This window comes from Benincasa hispida, chromosome 6 (genome assembly GCF_009727055.1).
Source record: "Benincasa hispida cultivar B227 chromosome 6, ASM972705v1, whole genome shotgun sequence".
Classification (NCBI taxonomy): domain Eukaryota; kingdom Viridiplantae; phylum Streptophyta; class Magnoliopsida; order Cucurbitales; family Cucurbitaceae; genus Benincasa; species Benincasa hispida.
The window spans coordinates 27,401,389-27,423,429 of NC_052354.1; the positions used below are offsets into that span (position 1 = coordinate 27,401,389).

Consider the following 22,041-nt stretch of genomic DNA (forward strand, 5'->3'; position numbering starts at 1 on the left):
ATTATTCTTGAAACCATCAACAAATAATTGATATATGTCCTAATTGGGTAAGAATGTTGAAATACAAATGAGAGATGAAGTTAGAAGAGGGAAAATCTGAAAAATTGTGTGATGATTGATGATAACTCTTGGTGGCTAGGGCTTCTTTATAAAAAGCAAGAGCGCTGCAGCGTTTGGTCCAAGAAAATATAGCCCTCAGGTTGAAGCGTCGTGCAGCGTTGCAGTACTCTGGACACGTGCTCACTTCCATCAAATTACGTAGCATTGTGTTGCCATAATGTAGCATTCCAATGCTTCCTCATAAGCATATACAGGTTTAAGTGCCGCGACGCAAACCTCCTTCGCCTTCTCTATGTTTTTCTTGCCCAGCTAATGCTCTAAGTCTCCATATTAGCACATTTTGACTCAGAATTGACTCTAAAGGTTGGTTCTATCTAAATTATGCTCGATACCCGTAAAATTGGAAATAAACAAATAAAATACAAGAACGGTCCCAAATTAAGCAGTGCCAAATAGCACAATTTTTTGTGTTATCATGTATATTGTTAAAAAAAAATGTATGTGATACATTTTCTTACATGTTTTTAAAGTGGTGTTATTTTAACACCCATTTCTGTCCAAGCATTTAGAAAAATAAAATATACAATGAAAAAGAAACCTGCAAGAGTAAAGTTCAAATTCACTTCTTAATAGAATTGAGGTAGGTTCAAATTTAAGCATAATATTATTTCGATTAATACTAGGATTGTTGACAACCTTAATTAACAAGCCGGCCGCAGCCACTTCACTAGATCGTGACAAACAAGCCAAAACGAAACATTAGCGGAAGCATATAAAGTTCTATATATATACTTCCACACAATTTTATTCTCTCTTATTATACACTTTATTCAAACGTAAGACTTAACTAAACAAAACTAACTCCGAACATAGACTATGATAGGGCTCCTCACGCTGTGTCGACCATCGCTCCAAGTCAATGAACCAGAGATTATGGGTTGTCTAACTGTTCCTTGAACTGTTAATGCAAAGGGTTTCTTATCTCCAGTGGCTTTGAAAGATAGAGTAGAAGGATTCACTGAGATAAGAAGGCCTTGTGGGGAAGAAACCGTAGCTTTATAAGTAGATCCTCCCTTTTCAACATTCGTGAGAGTTCTTGTGAAGTGTTGATTGATGAATCTTTGAGAACGGGTTACGGAAAGTGCGAAAGAAGGATAGTTTAAATCCCAAACTAATCCAGAAGAAGTACAAGTACTATTGTCGCCGGTGATATACCGGAGCATGGCGGTTGTGTAACCTTGGCCACACAAGAATTCAATGTAGTCACTTTCATTTGCATCGTAGACTAGCCCTGGCTTTACTGCTTTCAGTGGATTGACTTGGCCTGAGCCATATGCAAACTCTGCGTCATCATTGATACTTGGGTTCATGGGAGAAGCTGTATAAAATTGAATTGGAACAAGTGGAGTTTAGAGCCATAAAACTGTGGGAATGCTCGGGATAGGGACGTTAGATAATCATTTAGGTTTTAAAAATTAAACATAAAGACGCTACTTTTGTATATAAAGTTTTATGTCTTGTTGTTGACTTTCTACTAATATTTTTAACAATAAGTCAATTTTTTAGAATTAGAAAATAGTAACATTCAAATACTTGTTTTTGTTTTTAAAATTTGTCTAGGAATTTGAGTGTTCCTTTAATAAAAATGAAAACTCTAGTTGAAAAGCAAGAGAGAACTAAAATACACATCAATTTTTTTTTTAAAAAAAAAATGAAAAATTGACATTATTACCAAACTAGGTCGTATCTTTAAATTTTGTTTTGTTTTTGAAAATTTAGCTTTTAAACACTACTTTCATCAATAGTTTTTAAATTTTATTGTCTACATTTAAGAAGTGTTTTAAATGGCTGCTTCTTGATGTATTAAATCTCCCTTATTTTGTAATTATGATCTCCTATATCTCGTTAAATTAGAAATTTTTCTCTAGCCTCTCCGTTTGATTTGATCCTGTTTTACTGACTTTGAGCTCATCTAGTTCATCCTTATAATTATTTTTTGATTTAATGACACTTTTGGATGGAGTATGATGAGGGTGTTCCTATCTTGTTCAAACAGCATTTTAAGAAGTGTTTTCAAAATCAAAACTAAAATTAAAACACTACAAAAAGTAGTTTTCAAAAACTTGTTTTGGTTAATTTTTAAAAATTTGCTAAAAATTCAAATTTTTACATACGAAATATATAAATCATGAATAAGAAATTTCAATCGAGAAAACGACACAAATTTCAAAAAATCAAATGATTACTAATAATATCTTAATTTTTATAGTTGGATAGCTCTAGAGTTGCATTCTATTTATTCTTTTTAAATTCTTTTAAAGTTTTTTTTTTTTTAACCTATGTAGATGGAATTAACTCAGAAAGATAGATGCAGCCGTGGTTAGGAGTTGTTACCAGTTGTCATGAGTGCCGACTTTATTGCCGCAGGTGACCAAGTAGGATTAAAGGTTTTAATGTATGTAGCAATTGCAGTGACATGTGGGCAAGCCATTGATGTTCCCGAGATTATATTATAAAGCAGTCTTCTTGAATCTTGAGCCACAGTGATTGGCGCATTTAGAGGCCATGCGGCCAGAATTTCAGCTCCTGGCGCACTCACATCTGGCTGCATACATGCAAGTTCATGGAAAAGCTAATGATTAACAGCGATAATATTTGAGTGCTTTTCAACGTCTAATAAAAGTTAATGTTAATAGGAAATGAAATAAGGTTATAAGTATTCCAACACAGGATCTTCATCAAATTACCAATCAATCTAAAAATCTAAGTCGATGGGTTATGATAAACTCGATTTATTAACACTTAAAAAATATGCACTTGACTATTTTTTAAAAATATCTTCATCTTTTCAAAAGTCACAATATTACTTTTGATATTTTATAATAAAATGTTTCAAAACTATAATTTGTAGTAGAACTTCTTTGGATGAAAATTTGAATATGGAAAGGATGTCATCAATAATGTATAGATAGAATAGTGTAGTGGTATTCATACCCCAATCTCTTCTCTAGATCATCGCTACATCGGTTCAAGTTTCAATCTTCGTTCAACATTTTAATTATAAATTTTAAGTGTGTGATTAGAAACACAGTTTATTGAAATTTAAACCATCGAACTCTTTACCTTGAGAATATCATGTGTTATAGCATTGGGTCCTCTAGAGGAGAAGGAAGCTACAAATGGAGCAGAAGCATCTTGAATGGTCGTACTCTTGAAAATGGTAGCAGTGGGTGTTCTATGGATCAAAACATTATCAAAGTATCAATTGTGTCAATACCATAATTCAAAGTTCAAGGAAAAAGAATATCTTCTTAGTCCCTAATTTTTTTATCTAACTTTCATTTGGTCCCTAAGTTTCAAAAGTAATACATTTAATAAGCTTTAGGTTTGATTTTAATTTAGTTCATAGGTTTCGATGTTATAATTTTGCCCTTGAAGTTTAAATTTTGTTTCAATTTGATCCTCATGTTTCAAAATTTATCCTTTTAACTTCAAAATTTCACCAAATATTCACTAATTTCAGTCTTTAATTAATATTAACGTATATTGATTAATTTAAAAAATATAATCAATTAAGTTCCAGTATTAAAATTAATTTTAAAATTTCTCTTCATTATTAATTCTAATTAATTAATAAACATTTCAATGCCAAAGATTAAATTGAATATATTTAGTGGAAAAAATCGAAGTTAAAAGTATAAATCCTGAAACGCACCTAGATAAAATTAAATATCAAAAAACAAAAATTGTAACATTTTGTTATAATTATAAAGTTTCCTCTATTGCTTTTAACTGGAGAGCTTTTCTCTTGCTCTCGCTTTGATCTATTCTTCGTTTGTACTCTTGACACTTTGTTTGGATGGTAATGAATCTATATTTGGACCTAAGATATGATGATGGTGCTATCGACATGTCAACCTATATGAGATGGTTGGGTATACGTAGTGATCCCTCTTTTTCCTTCAGTATCTTGTTAAAAAAAGACTAAAAGTATAATATTTTAAAACCAAGCAGACCAGATGAAACTAGATCTAAGATCTAAGCATTGAAAGATAGCTTTCCTTAAAGTTTGGGATTGAAAGGAGAACATATATTTACTTAGTTGAAGACATGTAGCTTTTAAGTTTGCTGCCATCTTCTAACTTGAGAGTAGAAGCTGGCAAGGGATAGGACACAGCATAATCTCTATAAGCTTGCATCAGGACGCCGGCTGGGCTACCCATGGAAGCAAATTTTTTGGAAGACAATTGGGCATCACAAACAAGGATTTTTCCCTTCACCAAGCTGGGATTTACTGAGTTCTCCTTGCAAAATCTGCATTTTAATTAACCCTACAAATTATATTTAATCCTTCAATGTATAAATTAGAGACTAAGATGATTACCTAGAGCTGGAGCTATTGAATCCTTTGTTTGGTACATCTCCACCATAAATGAGGGGATATTGATTTTTCAGATCATCAAATGCATTAACTGAAATCCCCTGTAAAAGGAAAAGAAAAAATGAAATTAAAGTGTGATATATAAATATGGATGTATCTACAAATGTAACTTCAATATTACCCATTATTTATATGATTTTAAAATTAATGTTGAACCAAGGGAGACATAGGAAAACTGTTGAAATGTTTTGAATTTGTTGGTTTTCGAACAACCAGTATGGAGGTCTCACTGTCCGATCAGCGAGCCGGGGTTCAAGGACAGCGTGCCTCTTGCCCCCAAAACCTATCCACAATTTGTATTTAGCATATTTATTTATTTATATTTAATTATAATTATGATTCTAGCGTTTAGAGTAGTGCACTATATAATCTCTCTAATTCAAGAGGTGCCGATTGTGTATTAAAAAAACACTCTAATAATACTGTTTTTTCCTCTGTCCCGTAAACGTAGCTAATACACCGAATCACATATATCTTTGTGTCAATTCTTTTACGTTCTTTTATATTCTTTAATTTTCGTTTTCGTAACAAAAAATAAAGTAACCTGGAAGTTATTTTTGTTGCCAAGCTGCACTTGTGTGACAAACTTTCTGTCAATGGTACTTGCAGCGACAGAAAGAAGCCATGGAGACAAGCTTGCGGTGGTGTATGGATCGGGACCTGAATTTCCGGCAGAATTGGAGGTCAATATTCCACGTTTTAACGCATGGAAAGCTCCAATGGAAATGGTATGCTGGAAATAAGGCTTCGGTAACTTTCCGCCAACTGAAAGGGATATAATATCGACCCCATCGGCAATGGCATCGTCAAATGCTGCAAGCACATCGGCGTCGGCGCACTCATCTGACCAACATACTTTGTACACAGCAATGCGTGCAGAGGGGACCCCTCCTCTTGCTGTCCCGAGCCCGAGACCATTCATACTCGCCTTGGTCATGAGTCCACCGGCCACCGTCGACGCAGTGTGTGTTCCATGACCGTCTGTATCAATTGGACTTCTAATGTCACCTGGGGGAAGGGTCTTGTTGCTTCGATATACTCGAGCTCCGATGATTTTTCTAAATATTTTCAGGATATAATTAATAAAATTATTGATAATTTCGGGTGAAAATCACAGATTAAATAAGGATAGTGTTATATAAATGTTTACTTGTTGCAAGTAAAGTTGGCAGCAGTTTGACAAATGCCCTTCCATTTGGCTGGAGGAGGACCATAGCCTTTGTCACTGAAACTGGGATGGTCCGACCAAATTCCAGTGTCGAAAACTCCAACAATTATGTTGCTTTCCACCTTGTTCATGCGAGCAACATTTGATGGAAAACCTAGAAAATCCCATGATCTCGTCGTGTGAAGTTGGTTCTTTTCACTTGGAAACACAGACACTACACCCTCTTTGGCTGAGACATTTCATTAGGTGATTTAGTACACAGTTTGAAAATAATAATAATAACAATATACAGCTTTGAAGGCTTAAATCATGAACTGAAAATATGATTAAATTAATAATAATTGGATGCATCTTGTTTGTATTTTGCATCCAAATTGGAGGATACATGTATGACATGTATCAAACAAATAAATTTTTGACATTTAACAAATCTCATGAGATGTATTTATTTGACATTGGTACATTGTTATCAATTGAACCTCAATGATGAGAAATAGAGGTCATTGTATGTAATTGTGAAGTATAAAAATGTCATGATTAAGGTATTCTTGACATTATTGATATTTTTATAATAGATTTTCAATGTCAATAAAAAGGTTTAATTGAAAAGAAAAAGTCAAATTTGAGTAATTTGTTGATAATGAGAAATTGTCACAAGAAATTTTATAGATAGTAATAAACATACACAATTGCTTATAGTTGGTTCTAATGAAAACTTAAACTAATAATGACAGGTTTTAAAAGTGTCATCTTTGACGCACTTTCCTTGATGGTCAATTTAAAAATTAAAAAAAAAAAGAGCCAAGAAAGCAAACACACTTTTTGTTCAATGATATGTGAAACAAAAGAATAAAAAATATATTTTGGTGCATTCTATGCTACATATCCAATTGTTTTGCATCCTATTCCAACTGCATATCCATAAGAAAAAAAGTCAATTTTTTTTTTAAAAAAAAACAAGAAAGAAAGAAGAGTTTTCTTTATTGCAAATTGCACGTATGATTAATTATTGAACAAATAAAAAAATGGTATAATCTAGAATGCATGCAAGTATTTTTCAACTATAATTACGTACTAGCAATCTTTTGAGCTTCTTCTTCGGTAAGTTTCACCGCAAATCCATTGAAACTTCTCTTGTAAATATATATCAAAGATTCTGGAGGAAAATGGCTGAAAACGAATAAAAAGTACTTTTTGTAATATAACAAAACAACGAATGAGTGAATATTTGAATGGCAACTGATGTTTCTTTAATTAATATTGTAATTAATAATGAATATTAACCTGCCAACGACTTCTTCCAACATTGCCCTATGATGCAAATGGGCAGAATCAGGATCCTCCAACTTGCTCCCCATATACACAATATAAATCTACAAGGTTTTACAAAAATAACCAAAAAAAAAAGTTAAAAAAAAAAAATCAAAATCAAAAGCAGAGTGGCCCAACTTGAATGTTTTGTACCTTTCTACCATCATCATCAAAATCAGAGTTAGAAGAGAGTAGGCTGAAGAAAAGGTTGAGTAAGATGAGTTTTAAGATCAGAGAAGAAGACATTGGAAATCCTATTATGTGCCTTAGGATGTGATTTGACAAAGTGAAGAATAATGACCTTTTATACAAACTAGCTAGCACATACTTCCAATTTTTAAATTAGTTTTGAAAATAATATTTGTTTTTAAGATCTAATAATCATTCAATCAATCAAATATATATTGAGTTCATGCTAAAGGATAAAGGATGAAGGATTAATTATTAATTGGTGATTTAACATAGTATCCGAATATGAGATCTTGTATTCAAATTCTTGAAATGTTATTTTTCTCCTATTTATATTGGTTTCTATTTGCTGGGCTTTCTACAAAATTTTCAAGCGCCTAAATACTAAGTGAGGGGAATGTTAACGTCTTTTAATATAATAAATAGGAAAATTATTTTTATCTTTTATTTTTATGTATAGGAAATATAGAAAAGTTTCATTGATATAAATAAATCTCAAAAGGAAGCTAGAGAAAAGTCTTCCAATTTAAAGATATAGAGGGAAAATCATAGTTACAAAAGAGCTTTGATTTTTTATCCTATGATATCTTCTCAAAATAATCATTTGATTTATCCATATTTTTAAGAAGCCTATTGTTCCACTACGACCAAATGAAAATCATAATCCAGATTGATAAGATTACCATCTGCTATCAATATGCTCTTATATCATCTTAAATCACCAAATTTGACTCACCTCCCTAGAGATTTTTGGATCTTAAAATTTGTTGGATTCCACGGTAACTTTTGAATATCTTAAATTTGAGTCGTTTCATCTGAATTTAAGAGGTATAGAAGATAATGAAATGAAAGAGAAAGTAAACAATACTTAAGAAATCCAATGCATTCGATTTTTTTATATAGGAACGATGCAGTATATGTATGTACACATATTGTCAAACCCCACCCCAAACTTACCCTAATAAGCGTAAGATGAGATGTGACAACAATAGACTCTAAGCACAGAATCTATTATCAAACTACATGGCTTGAAACATAACATATAATGGGCCCTAATTTGTACTAAAATAACATGACTTAATTAATACTTATAATGCACATTAAACTATTAACAAATATAAACAACACATCAAAACTCCACTTATTTTTAATGCTTTTACTTCTAACATGAACATTAGTACACACAAGAAAAATCATGCAGTACTATATGAGACGGCAAAAGACATCACGTAATCAACTGAAACTTAAAATGTGCTACCTAGTAGGAAAAATAAGGGAAGAAAGGTTGAGCTAACAAGTCCAATGAATTGTGTTTTTATTTAAAACATATTTGAATAAAGGATATTTGTGATAGATAGCAAAATAAGTGAAAAAATTTAAAAATATAGCACATCTTTAAAATATTTGCAAATATAAAAGTATTGACCAGTCAACTTTTGAATTTTTTTAATTTCCAATTTTGCCCCCCTTGTCTTTTGGAATGCCTTCTCTATCCTTTTCTCCTTTCCTTTTATTGTTTTATTTTCTTTCTTTTTCTCAATTTTTTTCTTTCCTTTCTTTCCTTTCTCTTTTTTTTTTTTTTTTTTTTTTTTTTTTTTTTTTTCATTTCTCTGATTTTCTTAATTTTCTTAATTTTTCTTTCCTTTCTCCAGTTTTTTCTTTCATTTATCCTGTTTTTGCTTCCATCACCCCAATCTTCTCATCTCTCCAAACATTTTCCTCTCTCCCTCATCTTTCCATTTCCCACTAAAAATAATAAATAAAAAAAAGAATTATGAGACTGAGTTTCAAATTCAGGACCTGAAAGTGTCTAATTCATCAGTAACTGAACATCAACAAGTCAATCATCAAGTTTGATTATTATAATGAAAATGTTAAATATAAATAGTAAATGAAAACGAATTTGAAAGAAACTACTATTTTTAGTCCTCAAATTTGCACCATTTGTAGAAACATTTCTTAAAAGTTTGAAATAACAAACGATAATAGTTATTAAATAAGTTTATCACTCAAAAAAATGAAATAGAGAACGTTATCAAATAGGCCAATACACTACAGGAAACCTGACTTCTCTCGACGTCACATTTCATCGAGAAAGTGAGGAAAATTCGTCGGGAGAGGATCTCCCGACACATAAACGGTCATCAGGAGTTTGGTTGGGAGAAACCCGTTGGGAGAGGATCTCCCGATGCACTTTTAAACGGTGTCAGGAGTTATAGAGGAACTCTCGACGCATTGTAATGCGTCAGGAATTCCTGGAACTGCCGACGTCGTATATTAGGCGTCGGCAGTTCCAGGAACTCCTGACGCACTACAATGCGTTGGGAGTTCCCCCATGACTCCCGACGCCACGTAGGCATCCGGAGTTCTACCATAACTCCCGATGTCGTTTTAAAGTGCGTCGGGGGATCCTATATGCGTGAGGAGTATTAAAATTTAATATATCGCTTGTAATTTTTTAAAATTTGATCTGAAAACCTGTAAAACATATTATACCAAATAAAGATACACATAAACGAAAATGAAGTCCATTTTATAACAAGTAGAAAATTACAATATCGAAACGAAGTCGATACTAGAAATTACAATATCTAAACGAAGTCGATAAACATTCATATCACAAATACATAAAAGAAGTAAAATCAAAACAACATCTAGAACAATTCTCGAATACAACATCTTCATTTTGATTCGACTGTCTTTTTTCCGACTTGCCTTAGTTCCCTATCCATGATTCCGCTATTTATTTGTCACAGCTCATCTCCAAACAGCATTCTACAATAAAACAAAAACATTGAATGTTATATCGATAAACATCCACAACACATTCAAACTCCAATGGTTTGAGGAATGAATATATGAAACTGGATGTAGCCTGTCTCTTATACACATCTAGATGTGTATAAGAGACAGGACTTGTAACACAAAATCTTCATTATTTGTCACAGCTCATCTCCAAACAGCATTCTACAATAAAACAAAAACATTGAATGTTATATCGATAAACATCCACAACACATTCAAACTCCAATGGTTTGAGGAATGAATATATGAAACTGGATGTAGCTTAGACTGCAGCTAACTATTGCTCTTTGCATTAATAATTTACGTTAAAAAGGAAAATAGAGTGGATCATCCCAATAAAACACATCTTCCTACCTCTGTCTCTTATACACATCTAGATGTGTATAAGAGACAGGGCAATGAGAGAGCAAGAGGCAATGAGAGAGAGAGAGAGAGAAAATGAATGTGGCTGAAATAAGGGGCAGATGAAAGTCTAAACTTTAAAGAATAGTATAGGGAGAGAGCAAGAGGCAGGGAGAGAGCGAGATACAGGAAGAGATCGAGAGGCAGGGAGAGAGCGAGATTTAGGGAGTGAGCGAGATTCAGGGAGAGAGCGAGATAAAACACATCTTCCCACCCCCTCTTTTTTCTCTACGTCCCTTTCCTTCTTTAATTTGTATTTCATCTCTACCAATGACAACACTACTTTCTCCATATTTTGCTTCTAATCACAACAACGGAGACAATAAATGAAAAAGTTATTTCTTCTTTCTTTGACAACAAACATAGATTTTTAGATACCAAATAAACCAAATGGAGAGAATAAGAGTAAATAAGAGTAAGAAAGTGTGCAAAAAAAATATGTGAGAAAAAAGAAATTAAAAAAAGTGAGAAAAAAATAATTAAAACAATATGTGACGCCAACAAAAATTTAAAAAGCTAATCAAATTGCATTGGCAAAAAATAAAAATGGTTATCCATACAAAAATTTTATAAATCAACTTTTGATCATCCTTACAAAAATCTCATAAAACAATATGTAATTTTAATTTTAGTTGTATATGTGTGTGGTATGTGGCATCATTATCATCATCATTGATCAAACCATTTTGTCAATTTGTTAAAAGTTTTTCGAATATTTGAGAGAGAGAGAAAATGAATGTGGCTAAAATAAGGGGCAGATGAAAGTCTAAACTTTAAAGAATAGTACAGGGAGAGAGCAAGAGGCAGAAAGAGAGCGAGATACAGGGAGAGAGAGAGGCAGGGAGAGAGGAGATTCAGGGAGAGAGCGAGATTTAAGGGAGAGAGCAAAAGGCAAGGAGCGAGTGAGATACAGTTGAATAAAAAGTCAAAAAAAAAAAAAAAGCTCTGATCCCAGGGAAGGTGAATATGCAGTGTGTCAAGAGTAGATCAGTCTTCCATTAGGGAATCATGGAGGAAGAGAAGCAAAGATAGACTCAAAACAATAATGAAAAGACTCAAAGCTCTCTCTTGACCAACCAGCTCTTTCATACAGGGAGAGAGCGAGAGGCAAGGAGAGAGCGAGATACAGGGAGAGAGCNAAGACTCAAAGCTCTCTCTTGACCAACCAGCTCTTTCATACAGGGAGAGAGCGAGAGGCAAGGAGAGAGCGAGATACAGGGAGAGAGCGAGAGACAAGGAGACAGCGAGATACAGTTGAATAAAAAGTCAAAAAAGAGGCAAGGAGAGAGCCAACAAAAATCACATCAAAATCCAGTTGTTTGGCTACTATAACTGCAGGATAGCCAACAATTCTTTAATTATCATAAAGCTACTTTGACATAACTAAACTTTACTACCATAACTGTAGGATAGCAACATATTAGACAACTAAATAATGTAGTAATCATACCTAATTTGGTGGTCTCCTCTATGTGATCGTACCATGTGTTCAATCATCTTTTTCATTTCTCCCATTTGTTTTGCATGATCCTCTTGCATTCTTTTTTGAACGTCTTCAAGTTCCTTAATCCTCAACTGAGACTGTTGGAAATTGACTCTCAATTCATCTATTCTCGCCTTCGTTCTTTGAGTAGATGACGAGCTTGATGAGATGCTACTTCTTCTTGACTTAGGCTTAGGGCCCCAACCTAAACCTTTTGAATATCCGGGTCGTCTACCCAAAATCGTCTCACAGATTTCATACCCTGTTAGTGGTTGAGAACCTTCTACAGTGGGGCTGGATTGTAATTCCAACATTTGATGCTAGACATAATAATTAAATGGATAAGAATGAGCGACTAAAGTTAAAAGTGAAAAAAAAAACACGACAGTAAAGCAAAAAATGTTACATGTGCACTTTCAGTTGCCTCGTTTACAAACTTGCCACCTTTAGAATGTGTTTCCCTAAATAGGTCAACACATCCTATTTCTCGACCCTCCTTTGCTTGCAACTCTACCTAAATTTGCAGGAATGACTTCGATCCACCTACGTGGTTGAATGGTAATTTCTCTCTATTCTTCCTATTCGTCACAAACATTTCCTACATTTGAAGAAAAAAAATATGTCAATAGTGTGATGTATTAGTAAATACAGCAAATGATACATGTCATAAATATTGTACCTGAAACACTTCACTCTCGAAGCGGTCACACAAAAAGTACCAATCTTCTGGCCTATTTTTAAGCCAACTAGGCAAACTAGCATGTACTTGCTGAGGATCTCCACATTTTCTGTAATGTCTGTACAAATCTGCTCTAAATTTTTTGAAGGAGTTTTGCATTTGATGTTCTATAAAACGGTTAAGTGGTTGACTGGACAGATCAAGTTCGAAATGAGCCTACAAAAGAGGGAGGGAAGAATTAGCATAGATGGTGTTCATGACTGTAAAAGAATAAACTTATAATTACTTACCAATAATTGACTTTTAGCCAATTCTATGAACTCGTTTGAAACCTCAGCAAAAGTACGATAAAGTACTGGAAATGTATATCTCACGGCGATGCCGATCGCATTACTAAATCGTACCGAATGTTGAGATATCGATTTCGTCTCCCCCTTATTTATCATGGTTGTAATTCTCCCATGTTTTTGGACGTATCTTTCCAACTTGATGTTCCGCGAATGCTCTCATTTCTTCCGATTGGATGCTGAGCTACTATCTGAAGAATAAAAAATTTAAAACAGTTTATGATATATTTCAGTTAACAGAATATATTTCAAAATATACTAACCTAAAGTATCACCCACAGAAGATACCGTATTGCCTAGATATAACTCCTGGAATTCTTCATCAGCCTCCCGTTGTCTATTAGGGGTTGATATCGTATCTATACAAACATAAAAAAGAGAAAACAATATTAAATTAACAATAAATATGTGTAAGCTACAGAAAAAGAGAATTGAGTACATACATCATTACTCATCATCGTAATCTAATTCAAATTATTCATCAGCACTTGAACTGTTATTGGGAGATAATTATTCTTCATCATCATCGTTTATGAAGTCATGATCGCCATGTACAATAATTGGTCTTTCCACAACTGTAGGATCAACGTCAACTCTGCATAAAGTAACCTCCTCAATGGTTTCATCCACTCGGACGCCACCGATAATTTCTAGTAAATCTAGTTGTGCGTTTTCAACATCATCTACTTCTGGTACATCCCATATTCGTTTATTTTGGACTACTTGAACAACTTTCCAATTGCTACCATGTTTGATATCATCAATGTCAAAGACTTGTTGTGCTTGGATAGTAAAGATGAAAGGTTCGTCGACATACCAAAAGTATGATGTATTGATCGATTTGTATCCTAAATCCACATGTGTCCTATTACTTTTGTTGTTATCTGTGTCAAACCATCTACACTTCAACAAGAAAACGCGTCTTCTATTCGCATATTGGAAATCTAATACTTCGTCTACAACACCGTAGAAATTTTATCCACACTTGTGTTCTCACTGATCTCCCTGGCCACTAGGACTCCACTATTTTGTGTAGCTCGATGATTATCATGCTCTATAGTGTGAAACCGTACCCCATTAACAATGCATCCATTAAAAGAGCGCACCTCAGACGAAGGTTCCATTGCAAGTGAAAAGAAATCATCGGAGATATCTTTTCTCTCGCGTCGTTGTAGAACCTGATAATTACTTTTACATTAAAAATGAATACGAAAAATGAATCATCCCTCAACTGTTGCCTACAAAATGACTATGTATACCTGAGATTTGAACCAATCGGGAAATTTGCATTGATGTTTTATATATAAGTCAGAGGCGCTTTGAGCTTCACGACGAATTAACCTCAAATGCCTACAAAATTGATCATTTAAATGTTATATCAAAGGAGATACCCTAGGATTTAGAAAAGGAAAAAGTTTGAAACGTACTTGCGATAGTCTGTTATTTCTTTACAATTGTTGAGAATATACCAATGTGCAATATTCTTTTCCTCCACTGATAGTGTTCGTAAGGTTGACGCCCCTAATGGTCGTACCCTCTGCCTAAATAATTCAAATTCACCAAATATCTCGTGATCGAAAATGTTATCATCATTTCGTTCATCTCTATTGAATCTCGTTTCAATCTCACTTAGATATCGCGAGCAGAAGTTCCATGATTCATTCATTGCATATGCTTCCGCTATAGACCCCTTAGGACGTGTTTTGTTCCGTACAAATTGTTTTAATATTCGTAAACTTATTTTAATAGGATACATTCAACTGTAACTAACTGGACCCATCACTTTGGTTTCATATGGTAGATGAACTGTAAGGTGTACCATTACATCAAAAAAGGTAAGTGGGAATATTCTCTCCAATTTACAAAGTATGACTATGATGTCTGCCTGTAGTCTGTTCAAATCACTTACACATATTGTCTTTGCACATAAGTCGCGAAAGAATGTACACAACTCAACAATAGCAGTGGATACGTTCTTCGGTAAGTATGCTCGAATACCAATAGGGAGTAGTCTGTGAAGCAACATATGACAGTCGTGTGTTTTCAGCCCCGATATTTTTCCATCTGTCATTGATACATCGTGATGTGTTAGATATAAATCCATCAGGGAATTTCACTAATGTCAAATACTTACAAAACGATATCCATTCACTATTTTTTAATGTGTATGCTGCATGTGGTTTTACAAATCTGTTATCGACCTATATCAAGTGTAGGTCCTTTCTTATCTTCAAAGCTTGTAAGTCTAATCGAGCGTTCGTTGTATCCTTTGTCTTTCCTTCAATATTTAACAATGTGCCCACCAAATTTCCGCATATATTTTTTTCAATATGCATTACATCCAATTTACGTCGTAACAATAGTCTGAACCAATATGGAAGTTGGAAAAAAATATTTTTTTTAGTCCAGTTTAGAATTCGCTTTCTTTTTTTATCTTGCTTCGATGGATGTTTGCTAAGCACAAAAAAGTTTAGCGTATTTATTTGTTATAATATCTCTTCTCCATTCATTACGACTGGTGGAGGTCTACGTTCAACTTTTCCATCATGTTGTCTACTTCGACGCCAACTATGATTCTCTGGAAGATAACGTCGATGTCCCATAAATGATATTTTTCCTCTTATCGCAAAGGGCGAGTTATCTTCTTTGCATATTGGATATGCTTGATAACCTTTTGTACTCCACCCAGATAAGTCACCGTACGCAGGAAAGTCATTAATCGTCTATAATAAGGTAGCATATAGTTGAAAAAAATCACCAGCAATAGAATCATAGGTTCGCACACCAATTATCCACAACTCTTCAACTCTTCAATCAACGGTGGCAAGTAAACATCAATTTCCTTTCCAAGAGATTTTGGACCAAATATAAGAAAAGATATGAATAAGTTTGTTTCCTTCATGCATTTCCAAGGGGGTAAATTATAAGGAATTATCACCATAGGCCACATACTATAAGAAGTGTTTATATTTTCAAATGGATTGAAGCCATCTGAAGCTAATCCCAAATGAACATTTCGAGGATCTAAAGCGAAATGAGGGACTTCACGATCAAAATGTTTCCACCCTTCTGCATCAGTTGGATGTCGCAATACATCCTCCGTTTCAACTCGCTTATCTTTATACCATCTCATGTTAGAAGCACATTCTTTTGATGCAAACAATCGTTTTAATCTCGGTATCAATGGAAAATGACGCAATACCTTATGTGATATTTTTTTACCCTTGCCACCATTAATTTTGTACCGAGACTCACCACAAACAGGGCATTGTTGCAAATCTGCAAACTCTTTCCAATACAATATACAATCATATTTGCACGCATGAATAGACTCATAACCTAGGCCTAAATCACACAATTTTCGCTTGGCTTCATAAAAGGAAGTAGGTATAGAGGTGTCAGCTAGAAACGCTGCTTTTAACAAATCCAACAACATGTCAAACGATTTGTTACTCCAGCCATTCAGAACTTTGATATGCATCAACTTCATTAAAAAGTTTAAGGACAAAAATTGCGAACACCCAGGGTATAATTCATTACATGCTTCGGTCATCTCTTTCTTGACCATTAAAGGACATTTCATTATTCCCAATCCTTCCTTCATTTTCATTTTCATTTTCAATTGAAACTTGTAAATCGTTTATAAGATTCAACATCTCATTTCTTCGACAACATTACTCTCTATACTATCTACTTCAACATCCTGTATTGAATGACTTGTATGACTTCTAGATAAGTTTACTGGCTTCCATGATATACCCATTCACAATATGAGGGAGATATTCCATATGTCAATAGATGTCATTCCACAATATCTATCTTTTCCCAAATTGAATTCATACAATTTTTGCATGGACATCTTATTCGTCCGGAATCCTTAACATGAAACCTTGCCATATCTAAGAATACTCCTTCTCTATATTCCACTGATAACTTATTCCTTAGTTTAATCCATTCTTTATTCATCCTTAAAAATAAATATTTTCTGACCAACTTGTAATCCAAAACAATAACCTGGATTAGAGGATAAAGTACAAAGAATTATTAAGCATTGAGTTCCATAATTTTCATTTCTTAAGGCAAAATAAAGAAATAGGTCCCTAGAATGTGAAGAAAAAGGAGGAAATAGGAGAAAGACGGAAAAATTTGAGAGGAAGAGGAAGAAAATAGGGGCGGTGGGGGGTTAGGGTTTTTTTAGAGGGAGAGAAATAAAAAATAGGAGGAGTGGGGAAGAAGAAGGGGTCTGGTTTAAACCAGCCCCTCTCCCGATGCCGATCAACGGGCATCGGAAGATCCGTCGGGAGTTCCCCGAGAACTCCCGACAGTTAACACCCGGCGTCGGGAGTTCCCCGGGAACTCCTGACGAACCTTTACGGTTAACATCTGGCGTCGGGATAGTCCTTTACGTCGTCGGGAGATACCATCTCTCCCGACGACCTAACTCCCGAGGCTCTATTTAGGCGTCGGGAGAACTCCGTTTTTTTGTAGTGATAGTTTTTTTTTTCTTTTTGTAGGACTTTAAGTAGGGATGGCAAATAGGGACCCGACCCGATTGCGGCAGAGAATCCCTGAGTTAGTCGTGTACAGGGGTCAAATTAGAGATTTAATTGGATCTTCGGTCAGGGACAAGGAGGGGATCCTCACCCCGTCCACAACTCCGACCCCGACCCTCGCTCCCACCCCTAGTTTTTTTAATTGTTAATGTGTGTGTGTGTTTATATATATATATACACTACTAAAACAGTAGCATTCAGCTAAGGTTTTAGTTACTTTTTTTTTTTTTTCTCTAATTTTAATTTTCAAATATTATAAATTTCATTTTTATTAAATTCAAAATAAAAAGTACAAAAAAAAAATTCAATTATTAATTTAAACAAATATATGTAATAAAAACACTTTTACATAAAATTTACCATTTCAATTTAAATACTACATTTAGTTAATTTTTAATAATAAAAAAACAAATAAACAAAAAAATTTCATGCGGGACCCCAATCCCCAAATGGGAATTTCCCGACCCCGACCCCGACCCCGAATCTCCAAAATGGGGAATGAAACAATTACGGGGATTAAAATGCATCTCCACCCTGCCTCGACCTCATTGTCATCCCTAACTTTAAGAGTATGGAGTCTACCAGTAATAAACTTGAAAAATGACATAGATGGCCCAAAATGAAGGGTAAAAATTGAAATATTTGTGTATTTGTGTATTTGTGTATCGTAATATTTGTATATTGGCAATATCGGTTATTAGTGATATTAGTGATAAAACCTAGAAATATATCAGTCATATTCATGTATTAGTGATATCAAACTTAGGTAGATATCAGTTATACAAATTTTTAAGTAATAAAAGCCTATTAATGATAATCATGATAAAAGTTTCTCAATAGTAGATATTCATAGCTTTGAAAATTGATAGTCATAGCTTTATCTTTCAAAATTGATAGTCACTAATGAACGTTAATCAGTGATAACTACTAATATTTTTTATCATTGATAGCTTAATCTTTGATGATTTTCTTTCATAGTTAATAGTTACTTATAAAAGTCTATCATTGATAACCAACTTAGTCATTTTAATAAAGTTGAATCTTGAACTAATGTGTAAGTAGGATGGCTAGAAATTATTATTAATAGCATACTATCAGTGATAGAAGTCATCAACGAAATCATATTATTTAATGGTAAAAAGGAATGACGTAAGTTATCTTGGATGGCATGTTATCATGATTTTCTCTCACAGTTAATAGCCACTTATAAGTCTATCATTGATAGCCAACTTAGTGATACTAATTAATTAATAAAGCTGTATCTTGAACCAAAGTATAAGTGGGATGGCTAGAAATTATTAATAATAGCATATTATCCTTGGTAGAAGCCAACAACGACAACATGTTATTTGATGGTACAAAGGAATAACGTAAGTTATCTCTAATGACATGTTATCAGTGATAGAAGCTATCATTGATAATTGTGATGTATGTAATATCAGTAATACTAGTAATAGAACTTAGGTTATATCCATTTATTGATGATATCAATGATATAAAATGTCAATTTCATTTGATGAAAGTCTATTATTGATAACCACTGCTAAAAACTATCGGTGATAGCCATTGATTGAAGCTATCACTATTAGTGATATGGCTTAGGTATATATCAATTAAATGAATGATATTCATGATATTGATGATATGACTTAGGTAGATATCAGTGATAGTCACTTGTAGACTTCTCATTGATTGACTTCTATCACTTATAACTTTAAATGTTCAATCTCTTTGAAAGTTGATAGTTTCCTTTCAAAGTTGATAACTATTTATAAAAGTCTATCATTAATAACCATTAGTAGCCTTAAGTGTTTATATTTCAAGTTTGATTCCAATTGATGAAAGTGTATCAATAATACCAATGATAACTATAGCAAATTGAAAGCTAATATTTCAAGTGTTACTATTTCAAGGTTGTATTAATATTTCTCAATTTGAAGTTATCGTTAAAGCAGCTATCGATGATGGCAATTATAGTGGCTATCAATGACTATCACTGATAGCTTTAAATTTAAGAAAATTGGAAGAAGAAGCGCAAAATGGTGGATTACGTGTGGGTTTTTTAGTCATTTACCAATATGACTATCACTAATAGCTACTATCGGTGATATCTGGCACTAATTTTTTTGCCATATCTGTAATATTTTTATTCTTGTGCTATATCTTTTATTATTTTAGGCCCTGAATAAAAGTATAAAATCCATGAAATAGTAGAGGTTAAAATACATACAATTTAATAACATAATTTCTAAATCAAATGTAGAGAAATAAAACATGTAGCAATCGCTATTAAAAACATAAACATGAATATCACATTTGTCACCAAAATTTGTACCCAAACATGGTCATACTATATATAGAGGAACTTGACGTATATAGTAGAGAAAACATGGTCATACTATATACCGAGTAATCTCTAGGCATATAGCAGAACAGATGTGGCCATACGCACATAGAGCAACACCCAAAAGAGAAAACATGTCGACACATAGCCTAAAGCCTTTACATGTACCAAAGTAGGTCCCAAAGACCTCATGTATCATGACTACACTATCAAACATATTCACGAGTGTTACGAAATCAACAATTAAAGAATACAAAAAGGAACGTAGAGTAGGAAAAAATTGACACACATATATACGTGATTCACTAATAGTGTGTTAGCTACGTCCACGGGTAGAGAGAGAACAATATTATTTCGAGAGAATGTTTTTAGAATTATATCAAGAATGACACTTCTAGGTTAGAGAGTTTATATATCGCACTGCTCTAAACCCTAAGGTACAAAACGTAAATAACTGCAAATAAATAAATATGTTGAATACAAAATCTGAATAGCGAGACTCTCATACTAGGTTGATCGAAGCGCCAACAAACAGATTCAAGATATTTCAATAACGCGTGCAGTAGATAATCACTATCGGTACAACTTTTTATTGATTTGAAAATCACATTTTAAACATACATGCCACTTTAAAAACTTAAAACATATCCAATCAATAGAAGATTTCATAATAAACATAAAACATTTCTAACATATATGAAATAAAACTTATATTCAGAATCACGAGAATCACATAAAAGTTATAAAGTAAAGCTTGAAATCATATATAAAATTAATTTTTTATGACACGTGTACTATCAATAAAATCATAATATCTTATAAAATAAGCCACTCATCCAACTTATGGATGGTAAAATTCGGATCATGTCATTCTGATCCCTATTTTGTCCTGAAATATTAATTCAATTTAGGAATCCTTTAGCTAGCTTTGTATCTCTGATGTGAGCCCTTATAATAATCAAATTCAACCCTTAATCAATTTAATACTTGAAATAATTTGATTTTAATCTTAATTTCCTTTGCTTCCAATCTTGCTATTTTGTATTTTCATTTAAACCAATTTTCTCTCTTCTAATTAAAAAAATGGCCTATTCAAAATAATTTTTACTAAGGATCTTCATGGAACATCTGCTCAAATATCATCTTAAATCACCAATTGACCAAAAAATTTAAACTAATGCGTGAAGGTAGATTTAATTATATATCATCTAACCTATTGAATAAAAGAAAGAAAAATGAAATTAAAATTCTTCACTTGGTTTCAATAAGTCCAAAATTTTCTCATTAAATACTTACCAAAGTACCATTTTACACCAAGATTGTAGAAAACAATTTGTGATTATAGCTTCAATCCTCAATTTCCTCCCCCTTGTAACAACCTTTTTTTCACTACGTTGAGTTTTTCCCTATTTCTTCTTTCTTCTTTTATTGTTGATTATTATTATAGTATTTATTATCACTATTACTATGGTTTAAACAAAACTTATTTTTTTTTTCCTCGCACGTGTAACACTTCACCTTCACCACCCAATACCACGTGATACACGATTTCTTTTCTTTCTTTCTTTTTTTTTAAATCACTATATTAATAGGTCAAAATGACAATTATACCCTTTATATTTAAATGATTTCCCTTCTTACCCTTGCTCAATTCTCTCTTTACCCTTTATTCCTAAATTAACTTTATTTAGTTAATTAAATTGGTGTGAAATGACCCCATATCCGTACTACTTTAAATTAAAATTTTCTCTTACCAAAAGAAAAATAATTGGGTTCTTACACATTATTATCCATTTTAGAATTTTTTCCTTGGAATTCAATCTATATGAATAAGAAATAACTCAGGTAAATAAATGTGTTCTTAAATAGGAAGCCAATAATAGACCTATTAGAGAGTATAGGGCTCCATCTCAAAATTAATTGGCAATGAGAGGAGTAACCCATCTATCCTATAAAGAGTGTGAGTCCCCTTGGTTTGTCCAATATGGGATTCTCAACAAGACCTAGATTCTCAACAAGACCTACATCATCGGTTGACATTTCAGGTGTCTACTTGTTGAATCATGGCAAATATCTTTCCTTGAGTATAGGGTTTCCCAACTCGTCCTTCTGTTGTTGTCCATATGCTATGTGAATGTGTTTTCATAGTATACACCACCTAGATTGTCAGGGAATTATCAAGCCAAAAGGAGTCTAATCCAGATTTTGAATCATGAGTTTATGGTGTTGTTGATGTTACATATATACACCTCATGTGGT

At 33.2% G+C, this 22,041-nt stretch overlaps 1 protein-coding gene and 1 long non-coding RNA gene across 5 annotated transcripts; both read right to left on the reverse strand.

The window, feature by feature from the left end:
- Positions 1-703: 703 nt before the first annotated feature.
- Positions 704-7,292, reverse strand: LOC120080511 (cucumisin-like). The gene is made up of 10 exons (XM_039035193.1): positions 7,134-7,292; positions 6,954-7,042; positions 6,745-6,839; positions 5,652-5,898; positions 5,046-5,559; positions 4,445-4,542; positions 4,159-4,374; positions 3,184-3,295; positions 2,455-2,665; positions 704-1,438 (listed from the first exon to the last, which is right to left on the reverse strand). Exons 1-10 carry the CDS (start codon positions 7,224-7,226, stop codon positions 918-920), a joined length of 2,196 nt encoding a protein of 731 aa, XP_038891121.1. The 5' UTR covers positions 7,227-7,292; the 3' UTR covers positions 704-917.
- Positions 7,293-9,701: 2,409 nt separating this feature from the next.
- Positions 9,702-21,209, reverse strand: LOC120079390. 4 transcript variants are annotated; one of them, XR_005482232.1, is made up of 9 exons: positions 14,313-15,222; positions 14,145-14,235; positions 13,329-14,063; positions 13,149-13,244; positions 12,829-13,076; positions 12,539-12,754; positions 12,266-12,457; positions 11,827-12,179; positions 9,702-9,944 (listed from the first exon to the last, which is right to left on the reverse strand). It is a non-coding gene; the product is annotated as an uncharacterized LOC120079390 (long non-coding RNA). The 4 variants fall into 4 exon arrangements; XR_005482233.1 differs by adding an exon at positions 21,079-21,209 and having other exon boundaries at positions 13,329-14,949; XR_005482231.1 differs by having other exon boundaries at positions 13,329-15,222.
- Positions 21,210-22,041: the final 832 nt, after the last annotated feature.